At 45.2% G+C, this 20,646-nt stretch overlaps 1 protein-coding gene across 2 annotated transcripts; it reads right to left on the reverse strand.

The window, feature by feature from the left end:
* Nucleotides 1-437: 437 nt before the first annotated feature.
* On the reverse strand, nucleotides 438-20,510 carry CUNH1orf167 (chromosome unknown C1orf167 homolog). Of its 2 annotated transcripts, XM_085309188.1 has the most exons (21): nucleotides 20,472-20,510; nucleotides 15,272-17,375; nucleotides 14,704-14,747; nucleotides 13,905-14,124; nucleotides 13,547-13,722; nucleotides 12,975-13,072; nucleotides 12,434-12,620; nucleotides 11,316-11,497; nucleotides 10,806-10,992; nucleotides 10,411-10,633; nucleotides 9,593-9,774; nucleotides 9,337-9,433; nucleotides 8,787-8,929; nucleotides 8,081-8,289; nucleotides 7,201-7,345; nucleotides 4,228-4,495; nucleotides 3,527-3,635; nucleotides 3,045-3,282; nucleotides 2,795-2,930; nucleotides 1,910-2,020; nucleotides 438-817 (listed from the first exon to the last, which is right to left on the reverse strand). In XM_085309188.1, the coding sequence occupies exons 2-21, from the start codon at nucleotides 16,589-16,591 to the stop codon at nucleotides 758-760; spliced, it is 4,335 nt and encodes a 1,444-aa protein (XP_085165314.1). In that variant the 5' UTR covers nucleotides 16,592-17,375; nucleotides 20,472-20,510; the 3' UTR covers nucleotides 438-757. The 2 variants fall into 2 exon arrangements, with proteins under 2 accessions (XP_085165314.1, XP_085165313.1); XM_085309187.1 differs by lacking the exon at nucleotides 20,472-20,510 and having other exon boundaries at nucleotides 12,434-12,617; nucleotides 15,272-17,200.
* Between the last annotated feature and the right edge of the window lie 136 nt (nucleotides 20,511-20,646).

The raw sequence follows: 20,646 nt of genomic DNA on the forward strand, positions 1-20,646 counted from the left end.
CAATCATAGGAGCAAGTAATAAGAGGGTTGGGGGACAGACACGCCTGTCTTGCCTCAGCAAAGCTTTTGGTGCTCAGCTGTTCCCAGCAGGTTTCTTCATCCCCAGTCCATTCAGCACTGAAACGAACCAGCAGGAAGCAGTCAAAGACTGGCCACCCACTGAAAACCTTAATGAAGAGCTGATGGATCTGCACAGGGGGAGGCGGTATGGGCCATATGGGAATCCCCTCTAAAGCAGGAAGCAAATCRAAAAATAAAGGCCTGTGTTCACAACAGCCAGGGACAGTCTAGATTTGTGAATCAATGGGATAAAGGACTTGCACAGGCAAGTTCCTGCTCATTTCTTTAAGATTTAATTGTTTGCTACCTCCCCTGCATATACACTAAGCTAACATCCAGGAAGAAACACTGAGTAAAGGGAGAACCTGTAAAGTGGTTTGACCTTTAATCAGAGTTCCAATCAACGAAATCAGGATCAAAATGAGAAATGAATGCAACCTCATAACAAAAGGGAACAGGATTCAAATTTGTGGCTGCAGGGAGGTAGGATATCAGTCCTTTAAAGAGGACCTTTCACTAGGTACCATCACTTGCTGGTTATCCTTTGGCTATCATGCTTCTGGCCTGCAGCATTACTTTAATGGTGTAGGCAGTGTTCCATGCTCTCTTGATTTCACAGGATCAAATCTTTGCTGTGGAAGCTGACTGTATCCTCCATGTGTCCTGAAATGATCAGCTGCAAGCAGGCCCCCACCACTCAGCAGTGTCCTTTGTTCTCCAGCTGGAATCTTGTTAGCTGGTGCCACCTTCCAAAGGCCTTAAATAGTAGAGTGGACAAATCAGATATTCAGGTTATCCTTGAGGGGATGCAGCCACCCAAACAGAACCAATAATCACAGCTCCTTCTCTAGCAGCAGCCATGCCACTTTTCCTACCATTTACTGGGAGACCCTTTCCTGTCTTGCATTAYCGTAGCCAACAAGAGAAGTGCAGAGAAAATGTCAATGTGACAAAAGGAACACCAATGCTCCCCTGACCCCTTGTTCCAGTGTACTTAGCCTAGTACTCTAGTACTTGCCTCTGTCTTGTTAAAGGAGGGCCTAATACCGCATGTATCTCTGGGGTTCAGGGACAGAAGGCAGAGTGAGGGAACCGGCTATGTGAGCCAGTGAGCTTTGCCAGCTCACTCAAATTTACAGCAATTTGCCTGCCCTGGATACAAGCCAGCTCAGTCCTCCTGCAGCAGCATGGAGCCCTTTCCTTCCCTAAGCAGGCTTTCGAATGGTATTTCTGACAACAGTGGGGAAGGTGGCACGTGTAAAGGAAATTGACTGCTAACACAAAACTGTGACTAACACCCAAAGATAAATCCATATAAAGCTGGAAGCTATTTACATTTATTATGGGCATGTCCCATTCCTCACTGTGTCCAACCTCTCTCAGGCAAGTGCTTTACGCAGGAAGAGAAACACAGGGAATGCTAGCTGTCTCTTTAGGGTGCTGGCTGGTCCATCATAAAACCTAGCACCTTCCACCTTTCTTGGTAATGGGACAAGCCTAGTCACAGCGTGGGGAAGCCATTTCCTACACAACCACAAAAAGCCAGGTTCATCTGCGATTCAGTCCAAACCCCTCTGACAGCACGCTGCCATTTACTGATTTTCTTTCTCATCTAACCCTTTACAGGAGCAAGAGAAGCACACAGATCCAGACCATAGCCCTTAGTTATGTATCATCTCCCAGGCAATAACCTGAACAGGTGACAAGCCTACTTGGAGATGGTTTCAGAACAGCACTTGGTATCCAGAGCTTAGATATAAACCTTTTAACCTTTGAGGCAACACAACTGTTTAGTACCCTGTGCCAGAGGCTTGGGATCCATAGAATAAAAGCAGTCATAAGTGCTTACGTGCATGAGTAGGCTCCTGGCTTCTTCCTCCAAAACACTCTGCACTACACAACTTTGCAAGTGTTGTCGTCTCCATGTCCTCCAGGCCTTTTCCATGAGCCGCTGCTTGTCCTGAAAAGGAGACAGTACACAGATTAGGTGAGCTCAGGCAGGCAAATCACATCCCTTTAGTCCCACCTTGCTTCTAGTCAYCATGCCCTCTTGAACAACGCTGCATTGATAATTAATGAAGCTAACAGCTATCAAAACTCTTGCTGACTTAGTCTTCTGTAAATATTGCGGCTAGTTAAGTCACAGTACCCKGAGGCAAGGATGGTGCCTCTGCAGTGCTCTAGCCACAGCTCCTTGGTAACTATGGATGCTCTATATGTGCATCACCTTGTCCAGTGGGCAGGTTAGAGCACATTTCTCTAACAGTCACAAGACTAATGCCTGAGAAGCCAGACAGAGTATTTGCATGCTCCACAGATAGCTGGGGCCTGAGCAGAGGAAAGGGAGGCCAGATGACAGCCTTTGATAGGCTCTGGACATCATAGGGACTTGTCAGGAATATAGATGAGGACACAGACTGTAATGCTTGCTGTGGACTTTTTGCAAAGGCTGTAGATAAGCTACACAAATCACCCTAAGTCTCAGCTTCCCATCTGTAAGATAGGACAAAGCACAAATAAATATATGGATATGCCAGTCTGCCAGGCTGGCATTTCAAAGAGAAAGCTGGAAAAAGGTAGCCACAGCAGGAGATCAGGATTTCCAGTGCACCCCAGTACTTGTTAAATCCCTGGGGCCTCATCTCCCAGGGCATGCATTAGGATGCAAGTAGAGCAGACTTGCCTGGTAACACCCACCACCACCACCCCCCTGGTGGTGGTACTAGACACTTACCAACACCTGCGCCAGCAGTGCCATGCTGCTGGCCTCCTTCCACTGCTGCCATCCCCTTGCCAGGCAGCGCAGCCTCCTGCCACGCTGGCACTGCCGGAGCATCACTGTATGACGCCACCACCTCAGATACTTCCTTCTGCAGGCAAGAGGGGAAGACAACCTTGATCAGCCCAAGAGCCCTGTAAGGGAGTCCTTTCCTGACAACAGCATTAGCTGGAAGAGGAAGCCCAAAGCCTTCCACTTTGCTTACCCAAGCCACTTCTCATCTGGCTCCTCAGAGCCCACCTCAGAGTTGTTCTCCTGAGKCCCAGCATGTGCAGGAGTAAATCCCACCATATCAGGTCTCTCTACTAGCTGATGGAGTGGCAGCCTTTCCACCCTGCTTTGGTGTCTGTAGATCATCAGCCAGCGGTGAATGGCACTGGGAAAAAGCCCAAAGGGGGTAGCTGGTGCTGCTGGTGAACATTTTTCTCTGCGTCCTCTCCTCTCTACGAAAGAGAAATCACRCATGGGCTAACACTGCAGCTAGGGAGAGACTGATCAGAGCTACCATAGGCCCTTATCCTTTGGCTCCTGAAGACAGAAGCAACCCTCAGCCAAGGTCCCACTGCCGCAAGCACGTTCTTCACAGAGAAGCTTCATCCATTTGGCTAGGGAACACTGTTCCCCTTCTCTCCTCACTCACACTTCCCACATGGCCCCAAAGAAAGAGAGGAGGAYGAATTTTCTTACTCATGGACCAAGACAGAGACATCTTCCTGCTCTTCCTAGCGCCTATCAGGGTACTGCATTGCCGTGAGCACTGGGAAAAGGCAGCTRCTTTTGTCCAGTAATTGCAGGCCTGAAAACAAGAGTTAATAGAGCTGCAGCCAAAACTAGACACACGCACRTGCTCACACATGCTAGCCTTACAGATACAACCAGGTTCATACCCCYGAAGGTGATTTAATATGCTAGACTCTAGGTCTGAAACCTCACTCTGAGATCCCAAYAGGATTGACTCAGCCCTTCCAAATCAATTGAGCTGTTTGTGGTTTACTAGCTGTGAGCCTTTTGAAAAAGGCTGCAAGTCTGACAGCTCCATCTGCTCTGCAGGGACCRTCATCATCCCATCTCATCTTAAGAGCAAAGAGTAAGGAGTGTTCTTGTGTCTCTGGCTTAAATGTCTCATTCTTCAGTTCTGTATGCCAGATGGTTGCTGCAATTGGCTCCATATTTTGGTGATGAGGTTGTGTGTAGTCTGTAAAGCATTTCAGGGCAAAGTAACCTGCTTAGAGAGGGTAAGCAGTCACCGCAGTTGCCACGAGTCAACCACAGGTTTTTATACAGGCTTTGTCAATGCACCTCAGTGCCCAGAGACCCAACTGTGGTCTTTACAAAAGAACACGAAGTTACTACCTCATTGTCTCACAGGGCTCTTAGACTCTTCTTACCTGTTCCATCGTGGCCATGGAACCTAGGCGCAGGGCTTGCTGTCCCCTTGAGGCCAATCGCCAGCGATGACACRCTTTAGCCTGACAGGGTGCCTGCTGCTTGTGGTTTCCCTCTCCCAGCAACTGCTGTTTAGCTCTCAAGAATTCCACCCTCCACTGGGCAAAACTCACTGCTAGGAGATGGTGCTCTCTGGCACTTTCAAAACAAGAAAGGGTTTCACGCTGTCTCAGCCTATGGGCAGTGATGTGGGACCAGGTGATCAGGTACCTGAAAAACAACACAAACAGAGAAATGGCAGATGCTTGAAGTCACATTTCYGTATCAGCACTGAACAGACTACAAGCCAAGTTCCACCTTCTACTCCCCAACCTGCAGTCTCACATCTAATTGGTCAGAGCAACTGAAAGAGCATTCAACAAGAACAAAGACTGTTCCTGATACTCCTTCCACAATCGATATTTATTTATCTCTTTGTGTTGCTAACACCTCCAGAGGACAAAGCACTGAGAAAGTAAGTCCAGGCTGCTAGACTACAGTTGCTTTCCACTAAGAAATTTCTCTCATTTTACTTCAGAACCTTGGCACTGCTAGCTCTTAATTTCTCAAAGCCCACGAGTATGACTGCTTTATTTTGGCATTTTACCATTTCTCTTCCTCAAGGGCCTCTGCAAACTAAATGCAATGTTATACTACGCTTCTGCTTTGCCCACAGAACAAACGCTTTTCCCAGGCTGCCCTCTCACTACACACAGATGATCTCTCACAGAAAAGAAAGGAAAATCTGCCATTAAATCAGTCAGTCTCTGATCTTTGTGCCAGCAGCTGATTTTAAGACAATGCTTTAGTGAACAGGGCTTTTCCTTATGCGAGGAGAATAAAACTGCTAAAATCTCCTTCAGCACAGAACCTGGCTGACACRCATAAACCAAGGTCTTGCCTACATAGGCTATGTGACTAGAATAACACAACATCTTTGTATAGACAATTTTATTCCAAAATTAATGACTACAAAAAAGAGTTACTATTAACAGCACTGTAAATCTGCACCTACAGTAACTTCTCTACATAGGCTAGCTCTTGCAGGCTGATGCATAGGAAGTCAGTCTTATTCTGCAACCCCAGAAGCCAATCTGCTTTTAACTCCTGGCTTCTCCTTTTGGTTTCTTGTTACAGCTTGTCTTTCATTATGCAGATCATCCCACTGCACCAGAGGGCAGGGGTGTAAATATTCTCTGCCTGGCATATCCCTCTGAAGATCAAGAGAATCTACTGCAGGTTACTTTAGCATGAAAAATGCTCCCCTTAGAAAAGACAGGGCTCAGCCTGTACCATATCCAGGTGAGAAATTAGAAGTGCCCTCTCATCAAAGGAGAGCTCACGAGCAAGATCAATGATGCAGACGCACTCTGTAGGAAGATGCAACACTAAGAACTTTTCAGAAACACAATTCCCACCAGGGTGYCACCACACAGATTGATTTGGAGAAGAAAGTGCAGTTGGGTGGAGTGAGTGCACAATCTAGGCATCATAGCCACTAAGGCTTTACAGGGTTTCTAGTTGCTTTTTCCTCCACAAATCTTTGTCTCCTCTTTCGCTGAACCTGCAATTCAAAAGGAAACCTGCTAGGCCSCAACCTGCACTTCTCACACCTTAAATGAATCCTTAGCATAAATCATTTTACTCATTCTCCCCAGAAATCTCAAGGAGAACCACCTGAACAATCTTTCTAGTTCACTGCACCTGGATACTTCATTGCATTTCAGATATACTAGCTTCACACAGTAGAAAATAAACAAAATAGATGTCAGTGAGAAAAGGAGTGAATAGCAGCTAAGAGACAAATAAGGTTAATAAAGACTGGCAGCAGACATATTGCTCTTCTGATTAAACTCTCTTATTTCCAGGATATGCACCATAACATGAGACTCCAGAACATACTATTGCTTTATCCAGATTGTAAATAACACTATGGAATTGAATATCATGGTTCACCCTTCATACGCTTTATTGAATATTGCTTTTCTCCAGAAGTACATTGAACTCAATTTTTCACATTAATTTAAATGAAAATCAACATAGTGTGTCCAGAATCTAGAAGATTCAGCCTTGTAGCAATCAGATCTCTGTAAGACCTCTGTCCCTGCCCCTGTCCCCCCCCAAAAAAAAAAAGTATTTCATTTGGCAAGCACTCTCTAACTCCAATGGAATGAAACAGGATTTTTGCTTTTTTAAATTGCACAAATTCATTTGAGTCTGCCTTGCCTAGTCTGCAAAATCCATGCTGTATATGTAACACTGAGCAGGAGTTCTGGGAAGATGTTTTTGAATAGGTGATGGCCACAGGCAGCGGTTATTGGCGAAGCCCAGCAGTTTGAAGCTCAGTATTTCTGTATATCATGGAATTGCCTAATAACAGGATATACAAGAACACAGTGACAAGGAGGAAACAACAAGTTTTGTACTGCTAAAGCCTTTAAAGCACACAGTCTACTTCCTCCCCGGTGTGAGCACTGCCCTGCAAGACACAACAAAGCCTAGAGCACTAATCAGAGAAGGAGAACCTCAGGAGTCCCTATAGGAGAAATTTAGCTTGCCAGAAGCCCAGAGATTCTCTTCCTAAGGTAACATAATTCTCTTTTATGCTATATGGGACACAGTGTTCCAAGGATTAAGAAGAGAGCAATGTTTCAGACCCTCTCACTCAGAATTGAGTCACTTTTTACAACCTGCCTCATTCAACCAATGATATTGTCCGCTTTCTGAGAAGAACAAGACAGAGGGAGTGTGAGGCAATAGGACACAGACCCTTTAAAATATGAGCTCTCCTAGGGGAAGCACTCCCACAGAAACTTAATTCATGCACAAGTTAGCTATACTTTCAGACCTAGCACTGGTCCAAAGACACTGGATCCACACAAATTACTCTTCACTCAAAGCTTCCTTTGAAAATGGTTTGAATGCAGGAAACAAACCTGCGCAGTAGAAGACGTTCCCARAATAAAGTAACATTTCTCTGCTTCCTTGTTTGGCAAGACCATGTCTTCACGACCCATCTCTTCTTCTCCCGACAGCTGTGCTGAGCCCATTGCTGCTGCAGCTCTCTCATGGCACAATTCCCTGTGAGAAAACACAGAAGCTGGCTGAGCTGGGCCCAACATTTATCTCCATCAGAGGCCAGGCATGAGCAGAGAATGCATCTGTCACAAACACCAAAKAGGACCAGACTTCCCAAGGTTTCCTGTCCTCTCTTTAGCAGGGTCAGACCTTCTCCATATTTTCCAGCCTACCCCCAAACAAGGTATCACAGATCACCTCTGCTTTCACCTGCAAGGCAGCTTCCCGTCAAAACCTGGGAGTTCTTCCTCTCTGGCACTACGCAAGTATTTAGCATTTAAAGCACTTCAAAACCCTTGTGGTGCAAGATCAGGACTGTTAAGCAGCCGCAATAGATATACTCTGCTCCCACTGCAARCAAACCCTGACTGTTGGGTCCAAGCAAACATCTTCAAGCCTCCAGTGCAGCATATGAATTGCAGTTACTCTAGCTGCTCTGATGCACCACTTCAACACTACTTTGGCAGCACAGGTAAAGCAAGATCCAGCAATCTCTTCCTGTTCAGCTGCAAAAGGAGCATCTTCCCCAGCAGTGAGCCCTACAAAAAGTAGAGCGTGTCCTCTGTTTGTGACTAGTAGGCAGCAATACAGGCATTCATTGTCCCCTTGACTTAGCACATGCCCCTGCAGATGAGCAGTGCACAGAGCTGTTACAGGTAGGACTTTCTCCACTCCAACCATTACTGTAACATCCCTCTCCTATAGACTCAAGTGCTGCTATAAGATGGAGTAACTCACTTTGCCAGAAGGAATGCCAGCGCCACAAAGTGTCAGCAGCTGTCTGGTGGACATGACACCTGAATCTCCGCTCAGCTTCCATTTTCTGGGACAGTCTCTTCTTCCACAGGCTGAAAGCCATCCGAGAGCAATGAACGTGACGTTTTAGGGATGCCGCCGCTTTTCGGTTCTTCTTCTCCACAACCCAGTGATGCCAGCTCAGAAACGGCCTGAGGAAAAGGGTCATTGCAGTGACTGTAGGAATAACTTGCCCAGATTCACACTCTTGTAATTGAAGCCTTAACAGTAAACATATACATGGGAGACTTTGTGAAACACCGTTAACACTCTTCCCTAGGAAGGGTCAGGCAAAACTAARGACAGAGCGAGTTGTTGGCACGGCAAGGACAGAAGACCTTACTCCCAAGAGTACTGCTCTCCTCACTTCTTGAATACATAGGGAATGAGACCATTTCACTTGGTAGAGAGTTACTAGGGCTTGTAATCAGCATTGTTGGGCTTGCCCTAGTTTGTGAGGCATCTCAGCAAACCAGAAAGTACTGTATTCACATATAATAATTTTGAGGTAGCAACAGCCAAAATAATGAGCTGCAAAACTCCCAGCCGAAGATGGAAAAAGACAGCTAGAGAAAGACTTTGTAGAAAGCAAGTGTAGAGCTGCCAAAACAGATAGCTTTAGGAAGTCTCTGGAAAGCACAGTGCCTACCGAGAGAGCTGAATAAACCTGCAGTACTGCTGGGCCTTCACAAGCTGCTGAGTTCGAGTTGACCAGATGAAGAAGTATCTCTGCAGGTAGCATTTCTCTGCTTGGTGCCAGCAACACTTCACTTCCTTGTCAGAACTGCAGTCCTGTAATCCAGCAAAGCAGAAATGGCCTTGAATTGCTGCTTGGACACAGCCACTCTACACACCTCAGGCCTTTCTCCTTGCTGTTGTGACTTCTGTGGCTGCTGACACCCACCTCCCTGTTGCTAAGCCACATGCACTACATGTATATCTAGACATGAGGATCTAATTCATCCCTTTTATATCCCTGACACATGGTCAAATTCCCATTCAATGGCAACTAGTAGGAGAGAATTGCCTTGATATCACGGCTGCCTCCATCTCTGATCTCTCTCTTAACCCACAGAAAGTGCAGTGAGAGGTACCAGCAGTGAGTTCTGCCCCACTAGAACCCAAAGGCTCTTTGCTAAATTGTGCTACGCAGAAAACATTTGTACATTTACACGCACAACAGCACTTTTCAGCCTCACCTCTTCCCACGTGGAGTAACTGGCAAAAGGCTGGACATTACTGCCTGGAGGATGCAGTGCCAAAGACTGGAACTGACTTCCCACAAACCAATTTCCTCTGCAAGATAAAAACATCAAGCTGCTTAAGCACCAGGCAGAGAAGAGAGAGAAAGCAGAGGAGAAATAAAGTGAGGCATTAGCCAGAAGAAAGGAATTCAGCCAGACCAAACAAGGAGTCACTTCCAGCAGTATGCCAAGGAATTAGTCTCCAACTCACCTCGATCCAGGACTCTGTGGAGGAAAGGAGGCTTGCAAGTAGAGTTCTTCACCGAGCTCAGCTGGCAGCTCTGTGCACTGGTGTAGTTGCAGTAAAGAACTGTAATAGGGCATTTGTGTGACATCCTCAGCAGTCAGAATGGAGGAAAAGCTCTGTTGGCTGCTGTCACTAAGACTGTATTCCTGCATGCATGGAGGAAAAAAGCAAACAGTAACTTTAGTGTCCTTGCAATGGAATCACTCAGCTAACAGATCTAACCAGGTCATTTACTCCCCTCTTCAGCAGGATTCCAGGGAAATTCATGATGCATCCAAAGGAATTGCACACTGGCAAGGGAAGCTCCTGAGTGTAAGCACAGATTTGATGGGAAAGTCAATTCTGTGCAGCCCTGGGAAGTTAACCGCAACATAGCCGGTAATCAAACAGAGCAAACCATCATCGAGGCAACGCATATGCCCCTGTATCTTCTCTTCTCAATGATGAGGCTCTTTGTACTTCACCTCTTCCACCTTGCAGTCACATGCAGGAGTGAGTGCACGAAAGAACTCACTAGCCTGGCAGTCGCCCTTACGCCTCCTCACTAAATGATAAACTTGGAAGGACATAGATAGAAGTAACGTTATCAAGTGCTTCTGATGATATTTTAATTGTTGGACCTCATGGGCCAAGCTTTTCAGGCCTAAATGCTAAGCATAGTTTATTAATGGCACTATCGTGTTAAAACAGAAATTCTTCCCTGAAAAATTCTAACAACTTAATACCTCAGAGATGTCTGTATGTATGGGGCAGAGAGGCTCTGCATCAATATACCTCCTTACCTTTTCCAATGAGCTTTGAGAGGCAAAAGTAGTTGGAGCACTGCTGTGGAAGCCAGAAGATGTTGAGAGGTCCTCAGAAACTAGCAAGGCAAGAGGATCTTTATGGACAGCCTTTYGAGAGTACTTAGGACTTTGTTTAACTGTCTTCACTGTAAGAAACATTTGGTACCACAACCTCAGAGCTTCTCTCAGCCGGCACTGCTCCAAAGCCTGAGAGAAAGAACTGAAACAGGAAAAGACACTGAGACGACAAAGTGGCTAAAGAGTGGTACCACAGAGGGATGCTAGCACAGACATGATAGAGAGGTAAAAGGGATTCTTCCAGAAGCACCAGGAGGCCAAGTGAACACTACCAAGGAGGGCAGGGCTCCAGGAATTGGCTCTTCTTCACTCACTCAGCTCTCTGGTGCTCGCAGAACCTTGTTTTCCACAGCAGAAATACCCTCTGGAGTTTCACCCTTTGGCAGAGGTCATCAAGAGAGTAGCCTGCTTTCTCAGGAAACCGTCTCATTACAGTCCACCATGGCTGAGCTTCATGTCTCTTTGTTGCAGCCTGGTCAGTTACAGAGCTTATAGCTGACCCTTAACCAGTCACAGAGAATGACAAGAGATATTTGTCAAAAGGAATTCCTCAGAAATTCAACCTACTCCAGCCCCAGAACAGTTTCCTTTTAAGGCTTTAAAGGCTTTCTGCTAGGTTTATGAAGCAGAGCAACAAACTTGCCTATAGTTTCACTGATGCATCCAGACTGTCTGGCCTTCTGCCTGCTCTGGTTGGTTAGTACCATGTATTATCTGAGCCTCTTTGTTCAGCTGTTTTTCAATTCATCATACAAGAGGAGAAAGAGGCAAGAAGCCTAAGCACCTCCAAATCTTATATTCTGCTCAGACCCTGAGCTGCTCACCGTAATACTGCCTCCATCTCAGGATGAAGAGGTTCACTATTATCCGCTTATCATCCTCCCTGACCTGCAGTATTCGAACCCACTGCTGAAAGTATTTCCTCAGCAAGCCTGCTCGGAGATGGGCCAGGTTACACCTGTGAAGTGCCTTCTGCTCAACAGTCTCCTTCCAAGCATTAAAGCACCTGAGAAAACCAAGGAAAACAAAATGCTAAATCACTAATTTTCTTCGGGGCTTTGGCTTTTGAATCCCTTAAATCAAATTTTTACTGCTACTAAATTGAAACACTTCAACTAAGAAGATCTTTCTACTTAACAGCAATATGATAGTCTTTACAAAATTAGGTAGAAGGTTTCAGTTCAGTTTGTAGTCAAAGAAATTAATATCTCCAAAATTCTAGATAATACCTGACACTCAAGAGCAAAGTTAGCAACTGTACAAGAATAAGAATCTGAATTAGCCTCACAGTCCTGGACATTCTCTGCCTAGGTCACAATCGAGACATTGCCACAGTACTGCAGCAGAAGAGGAAAAGGAGGAAAAGCAGAAGGGGAAGAAAAAAAATACTGCCTCTGCTGAACCTCTCTTTACTTAGGGGAAGGATTTTAGTTGGTACTTTTAAATTCCAACTTGTGGAATATAGCAAGTCTAACAGAGACTGAGGAACAGAATCAGATCAATATATGAGAAATGAAAGACAGAGGAAAACTGTATGAGGAGTGTACAAGCCTCTTCTCCTCCTGATACTAGGTTTAGTTCAGGAAAGGCAGACAGAGAATGTGTCTTCTGCTTGAGCTCCTATTTGTTTATTGCATTAAAAAGCCACTGCGCTGCTTAAGGTATCCAAGCATGGTGGGTGCTCTCAGGTTTGGTCTTTAAGGACAACAAAGGTCAAGACCAAAGTGTGTCAGCCATGCATCTGAGGAAAGTTGCAATGTCTCTGGCCCTTAGTTCTTTCTCACGGTTCTATCCCTACTTTCATCTTTATTAACCCCTAAAATAAAAGAAAACAATGGCTTTAAGACTGAACAACACATCACTGTTTGAGCTGGCTCTGTCATTCCTAAGACTTTCATAGCAAACAGACTCTTCACAGGAAAAATACGTCTTACCAACTCACCGAGAAACCAGATTTCTTTGGATCCGAGTTGCCAGTGCTAAAATCTGTTCCATTTCCAAGCACCGTGACCGCCACWCCTGGAAAATGTTTCGTAGCTGCTTTATTTTCAGCAGGGCTCGGGCTTCCTCCAGTCTGGCTTCCTCTTTGCTCAGTAGCTCCTTCTGCAGGCGCCACAATCTGAAAGCTGCTGTGTTATAGGGCATGAAGAGATCGACAGGAAGGGAAATAACTTAGAAGAACTTCAAATAGCTTAGTGTCACAAAGCAAACACCGTTGGCTGAACTCCAAATGTCAGAAAAAGGACTTTTAAGGGAGATTGCTCACATTACTGGAGCAACAGGATCTGCTGCAGCTGAATTCATATAAGGAGCAAGGCAAAAAGTATATTATACAGAAGGTAAGCCATTCTCCATCACCATAGATGCTTCCCAGCACTTTGCAGGACCAGGTTCTAAAAGAGCAAAAACTAGACACTAATCAAGAATTATGGTGAAAAAGTGATTCCACCAAGCTGTTTCAAGGATGCAGAGCATGTGCTTACCAGCTAGTCGTCTCATATCCCTGATAGCCTGAGCTCTCCAACAGAACTCATCTTCTCTCTGCCTGCGATGTAGTTGCGTCCACAGTTCTCCCTCCACCCTAAAAGAGTCATGCACATGCTTTAACCTCCATCTGCCTGAGGAGAACTCACAGAACAGAATCCAGAATATCCTTCTCCCTAGCTCTTCCTGTTCTTCTGCCTCCAAGATCAGAAGAACAAAAAGATCTTTTCTTTTGACACATCCACTGTCCTGCTAGAGACTGTAGCACTGCCTCATTCAAATCTCGTTTGCACTTGTTTCCCATATATAGGTGACAGATGAATTCAAGAAATAGTACAAGAGTATTTCTGTCAGTCACTCAAATCAGACTGAAAACAGTAGTGCACAGAAGCTCTGAAATAGGATTGTTCAGTTCTAAAAGGCTTTAAATTACAAAATCCTGTAGTGGTTATCTGTAGCAATATATCCACAGAACTGGAAACACATTTCCCATCATCTGAGAAAAACTTCTCTCTATGTCTGTAACCCTTTCTCTGCCCAATATAGCAAAAAGAGAATGCTCTCAGCTTACCTACAAGCCTGCTCAGCTTCCTTCAAGCATCCTACCGTAAGCTGGTGCTGAGCTGAGGTTGTCATGGTTGCTAATCTTCCTACTCCAACAAAACCCACTGATGATCTCTGGGCATAAGAATATGGCTCAGGTTGCAGAGTTTGCATCTTGCTCTGTTTTGCCACAGATTCCTTCCACTGAAGAAGAAACCACACAGTTAGAACAAACTGCAGGAAGAACACTGGCACCCACGTCCACATAACTGAATTTCACACAGGGTACTCCTTCCTCCTCCCTACCCAAACAACATCTTTGCCTTTTCTGACTGCAAAACAGAATACTTACAGCACCTCTTCTACTGTTCCCAGCCCATCCTCACCCTGTGGAAGCTGACAGCTAGCAGAGCACAGGTATGTTTCTGCTGGGCTATCTCCAGCTGCATCCTCCTCAGGTGCACAGCCCACTGCAAAGCACCAAGGCCCTTCCGAAGTAGTTGCCGTCTGTAAAGCTGCCTGGCTGCAGCCCTTTTACAGAAGACATGGCTCTTCCATGCTTGGAAACATCCAGCTAGCATTTGTCTGTCACACAAGCTCTGGAAACTTAAGGAGAAAAAACAGAAGTGAGCTCCAGTAACAGCAAGTAAAGCTAAGTACAGCCAGGAGGTGGCAAACAGAGTCCAGCCATCAAGCTGCAACGAGGTACTTCAAATCACTCTTTCTTAAGAGTGAAGGGCCATAAGCCTCCCACCAAATCAAGGCAGCTCTGTTGCTAAATTGGTAGCAATCTCATGTCTTTTCCACAGGTCACAATTTTGAATACCATCTCACGTATAAGGCTTGCTCTTGCTCCTCACTCCTCAACGAGCAGGCTGGAAACTGCTGCACTGAAAAGCAGCATTTATGATACCAATGCCTTTCTATTGCTAGTAAAAAACACAGTTGAATTTAGAAGGTAGAATTTAACTGATATAGAAATTACTTTTTAGAGTATGGTCCATTTTATGTGGCAACCCTTTGAAAAGAAATGGATGTATCTCATGAGCCAACCATGACAGAATAACATAGGTTCAGTCCTAGAACCAAATGTCCCCAGGAACTTAGCTTCTTAGCCACTTTCAACTGCTTCTTCTCCCCAACACTACCAGCACATTTGTACATAAACATGTAGAGTCTTTTTACCTTTGCTTATTCACTTTCAAAGACCAGAAGCAGTTCTCTGAGATCTGCAGAGAGAAGACAGTAGATCATACAAYAATTCACACCACTCTGATGAAGAATCTGTCTGTGCCCAGCATGGCAAGTCATTCTGGCTGGAGATCAAACAGTCCTGTCTTAGGGTTGGACATTATGTTGGGTGCCTTTGACTCTGCCTTCCCCTCTCTCTTGCTCTGTTAATGGTCTTACACACTTTGGACATGGAAAAGCATAACAAAATTGGAATTTCACGAACCTGCAACTATTCACAGTTTAAATTAGTTTAATGTTTGTCTTGTGCATCTAGAACTTGGGAATGTAAATGCCTAGTGAATATGCTGGTCTTTGAGAAGCAGCACGCAAGAGAGAAAGTTGCATGCATTGAGATGGAACAGGACCAAAGGAGAGGGGATTCTGGCCATTCAGTGACAGAAAACTACATGCAAACATCCCCATTACTGTTGTACCTCAACTCTGCACCTCTAGCAAGACATGGATGCCAGCACAAATAGAATTTGCAAACACGGATGCTATGCAGTGAGCACACCCTCACCTCTCTGGACACAGTTCCCTGTGTCTGGCTGTCTTCTTCACAACACTGTGGTTTTTTGGCACTCCTCTCCACAGAAGGCCCTTCAGACTGGTCCAGATTGGTGTCAGGTTCCCAATTCCTCCAGCTGTTCTGGTGGGACTGTTCGTCTCTCCCTCCTTCTCTGCTTAAATTCTCACTATCTATGCCAGAAAATTCACCAAAGCCTGTTTCAATCTGAACACTGAAAGGGCTGGACTTGCTGCTCACCACCACAGCCATTCTTCTGGCTGCTTGTAATCTAGAGTCACATACCTCTTCCGACTCTTTGCTGGACTCCCTATGAGGTTCAGAGGTGCTGACTTCTACAGACTCAATACTAAGCTGCTGGACTGACTGAAACTCTTTATCTCCAGAAGGAGAAGCGACTCTCATGCACATTTCCCTTGGAGTCCCATACATGGCTACACCAACATTCATCTGAGCACCCTCATACTGTGTTTCCAGTGACACCTGCAGACCTTCTGGATATAGGCTGGACGGAAGGTCTTTTTTCCAAGATGTAGCACATGGGGGTGCCCCATCAGATGCCTTTTTTCCTTTAAGTACCTTTTTAGAGGAATGACTTTTTGTGTGAACATAAAGACCTCCAGTTTCCAGAGCTGGCTTTGTCTGGGACTGGTATCTGAAATAAGGGGAACATTTACAGGAAGAGCCTGCTTCTGTATCCACCAGCCAACCAGAGCCCTTCGCAGTAGAGACAGTTTCGCGCTGGATGTCGCCTGAAAGTTTGGCTCTCCACATGTGTGAGTCAATACGTCCATATCTGTGAGACACAGAGGCAGGTTCAGCATGACAGAAGTCCCTTGGCACTGCACTGAGGCTCCAGTCTTTAGCAAATGGGACACCCCATTTCAATCTTGCCTGAGCAGCATTGGTATTTACTCCAGGTAGCTGCTCTCCTGTGCTCAGGATACCAGGAGCTGAATCATCAGGAGCAAAGCACAGACTGCTACTCACTGGAGAAGATGTGGGCTCCAAAGGGAGGGAGCCCCATATCCCCATCAAAACAGTTTCTTGTTTAAGCCTCTGGATTGAACAGTGCAAGCTAGCAGAAGTCTGGGAAGACTGTAAAAGAGACTGAAGGGAAGCAGAACTACAAAAAGACTCCAGACTAGACGGACTGAGATCTCCCACGGTCAGGGCTGAACCACAGAAACATGAGTTTACACTTTCACTGGAGCTTCCTAAAGAGACACACTCCACTGACTCATTCCCAAGAAGGGGATCTACAGTATGAATAGGCAAATGCGTATTGACTAGCAAAGGGTTCCCACGAGCCATACAAGAAGCAGCAAGAGACCAACACTGTTGCTTTTCCACTGGATACTCACTATTCTTGTTCCTTCTTTCTGAACAATGACAAGTAGAACATATGAAGCAGCTACCACCTGCCTTTGCTTTCTGATGGTATCGCTGAGGGAGGCCAATACTCTCATTCCCTCTTCCTTCTAAGCTATCAGCATCAAGGCAAGAGCGTCTCTGATGAAGATCCACAGCAGGGAGCACCGACAAAGCAAGATGGGGAGTCCTRTAAGCCAAATGTTTAGAGCTGTGCTGCTGCAGCCTTGAGCAAAGATTCTGCTGCTGGAAGGAAGAATTGGAGWGCTGGCTGGTGGTGTCCCGGAGTGGCTGAGAAGGGCAGGAAAGATTAGTCTGTATCAGAGTGGGATTTCTCTTCCCAGCTGACAGAGGTGTGGTACACAGCCGGTCTTGTTCTCTTCTCTGGCTGTGAGTTACACTGAACGTGCCCRGCTCAAGCCAGTGATGAGAAATGTCTACTTGACTTCTAGCACTGAAAACCAGATCAACATTCACATTCTTCTGAACATTTCTTTGCTCTGAAGAAAAATAAGAAGAAATATAAACAAAGGAGCATGCTCATTCTTCATCACATCTTCCATAGTTTTCCAAAGGCTTTGGGAACTCTCCTTATAAATCTTGTCTCCAACCCACCAGCCTCAGCCTTAACAGTATTATGGACGTTACTCTTTTCCAATTTCTCAGGAATCATGTCTGGCAGAGCAGGAATGATCAAAGGGGACAGCCTTCAGTCTCAACAGAAAACCTGGAAAAGAAAGACTTCCAGCATTATGCATTTATTTGCAGCCTCTCAAAGAGCTTCCTGTTAGCCAGGCTTAGCTCTTCTCTTGACAAGACCCAGTAGTCTGTAGCTGCTTTTCCAGAATACTTTACACCTAACTAGATCTACACAGCWTCAGACAAGAACGAGTCGAATAGGAACTGTGTTTACAGAGGGCAAGGCAACATGGTTCCAAGTGGAGTACAACGCTTACCCTCTTCCTTGTTTGCAAATCAAGTTCAAATCTCTTCCATACTTGTATTTTCTCCAGGGTTGGCAGGAATCATAATGCCTGGACTTAAGGCATTGTTTAACCAGCAGAAATTTGTGCACCAGTCCTGGTACAGCCCTGCAAAGGCTCAAGGTTACAGAAGCCAGTTTCCTTTTGTGTGCACTACAGGATGAAACCATGCTTAAAAGTASAGAGGATCTACATCATCTCCTAACTTGGAAGAATTACAGCATAGATTGGAGACCTAATTTGCAATCTAGCCATTAAGCCAGATGGTTGTATGTATAAATCCCATCCAGAACACAGATTCTTAAATTGCTGCTAACATACAAATATAATTCAGAAGGACTGTGCTTTAGTTTCCTCAAATTTTAAAGGTAAGTTGGCAATCATTCTAACCATCCTTCTTTTCCATTCCCTTTTTAAGGCTTGCTAGGGTTTAACATTGTTGCTGCTCTGTTCCTCAACCTACTGATCAATGGAGATCAGAAATTGCTTGTTTACTGCTACATAGGAACATCAACATGGTATTCATCAGAGAGAAAACTGAAGGGAACCTGGGAGCCACTTAGACCATTGGGTTGATTTAAAAAAAGGTGTCAAAGAACTTGAGCTTGAAAACAGTGTTGTGAAAAAGACACAAATACCCACACCATCTCAAAAAAMTAGCCAATCTGAAAAGAAACAACAAGCACTGCCTATGAAATGAATGTCACTTGTTTTTTTTTCAAACATACTTGAATAGCAAAATGCATTCTTTCAAACTGCATTCTATTTCTAACCTACATGCCTGTTGTTCTCTACGGAAGCATCTGAACTAGCCTCAGTTCTCTCTGGTTGCAAATGGTCTGCTTRTCCCTCTCAAATACAAACTCTTTCAGGAATCACCACTGAGGAACAGACTCAGTTACTGAGGTGATAAGAGACAATCACGCAATGTTGCAGTTATCCTTGGGAATAGCTGTGACTGTCTTTCATACATCATCAACTGCATTACAAATGGGTAGCTGGTGTTATTTTTTCCAGACAATTAGAAGTTGGCCTCTAAAAAGTGAATTGATCTTGCAGAGCTTTGCTGCTTTCTTTAGGGTGCCTATCATTACATGAACTACAATCACAAAATGCAGCAGATTGGTGTTCTGTAAAAGCTCTCCTTGCATCCCAGCAATTTCCTGTCAACTAGCAATGTGTCACAAACAATAAGTGTTATAAAGGACTTCGAATAACAAAAGGGCACAAAACCATCATACTTATTTCATACTTATTAGTACTGTTTCTTTCCATGAACACCTGGAATCCTGACACACCACTGGACTACTTTCACAACCAAGAACCTAGACACAATCTATTTTCTCAGTAAAAATYATGCATCTTTTTCAATCTCCATGACAGATCTTTCTAACAGGTACTAGGTTCTCAATAGCTTTCCAGGATTATTTTAAGAGTTGTTCTTCACCTGACTCATTCCTAATTTCAGGACTCAATTAGATGAGAAAGAAGCAATGTCCCTTAAAAATTGGGTTTGCTCTCCTTTCCAAAATTGCCATTCAGAACTTCAACTACTTTTAAGCAGTGATTCATCTTACTCAAAAGGCAACAAGATTTTAAAAAGATGTTTAAAAAACTTTCTCCGAGGCCAGAAGAGATATTTAAGGCATGTTACAGATTTTGCAAATCGCAAAATTCAAGAGCAATGGATTTTATATTATCTTTTATGTTCCCAACTGAAACATTTCTTTAACACATGCTTATTATTTACATTTTGCAGTACAATGCTAATGCACTCAAATCCCAAAATATATCCAATTAAATTAACAAAAATGAAGTTGATCAAAGTTCTTCTGTTGCTGTAAGCAAAAGGAAGTAAACAGCACAGTCCATGAAAAGTAAACCAACAAGGTCTTTTGAGTGAATGCCATTTTTGCATTGATATCAGTAACAGACACATAGTGAACACATAAGCAGCACACAGATAATGCTGATCTTCCCATACACGCAGATCAGCACAGATCAATCTCACATTTCAAGTTAGGAGCAGTGATTTGTCTAAGATCATACCACAAGGAACTTAGAAACAGTACTTTTCACTCACTGCTCAGTCTTAAAAACTGACTAATTAATTATTATTATTATTCTATACTTGGCCTCCTATTGTCCAGTTAAGACCAAAAGGCATATACAAATCCTCCCCATTTAACTGGAGAGAGGGCAGTTTCTGCCCCCAGCAGCTGGCTGAGGAACAGCCAGCATCCTTTACACACTGCCTGCCAAGAAYCAAACAGTGTTGTTGCAGGATGGAGTGGAAGCTGCACCAGGGAGAGGGCCATCCCCCCACAGGCTGAGCCTGGGGGACCTGTTTCAGGCCTACTCTCAGCTGGTATCACTGGTGCACGCACCTCTGGCCTCCAGCGCAGCATCCCACTTCAGTTCACAGCAAACGCAGAATCCACACACTCTCCGTGGGTGCTCACGCACCTCTCCTTGTAGGCTACTCACTCCGAYAGTCACCACTGGACATGCTGCTCACCCCAGCCAAAACCTCAGGGACAGCACGAACGCCTCTTTTGTGTCTTCTCCTCTGAACGCAAGGCAAACCTGCAGCTTTGTCCCCTGTTAATACCCAAAYCCCAGCAATGAGCTCATTCCAGCTGGGTTGCTGTAAGCAGCTTATCCCATATGATTAGCAAAACCGCCTGTCACTGGGGCTGCAGATGGCTGCAGGAAAGCTGCTCTCACCCACGGCTAATTAAAGCTACRTCCTCAGCACAGCCCAGACAACCTGGGAACCAGCAGGTCAGGACAGTTCACCCACAGTGTCCCACTAGCGTACCCACAAATGGCACGTTTACCTCCTCTGGCGCAGCGCCTCAGGAGAGGGGGCACATTTTCCTTTCKCTCGCTCGCAACGCGGCCCAGACTCGCCATGGTGCCCTGGTTCCTGGCAGCAGCGCTGGGGTGCGGGGGAAGAGGAATGCGGGGCACCCACGGCCACCCCCAAAACGGCGGAGACAACCCCCAGCCCCC

The sequence above is a fragment of the Rhea americana genome, unplaced genomic scaffold (genome assembly GCF_003343005.1).
Source record: "Rhea americana isolate MKP2758 unplaced genomic scaffold, rheAme1 scaffold_293, whole genome shotgun sequence".
NCBI lineage: Eukaryota > Metazoa > Chordata > Aves > Rheiformes > Rheidae > Rhea > Rhea americana.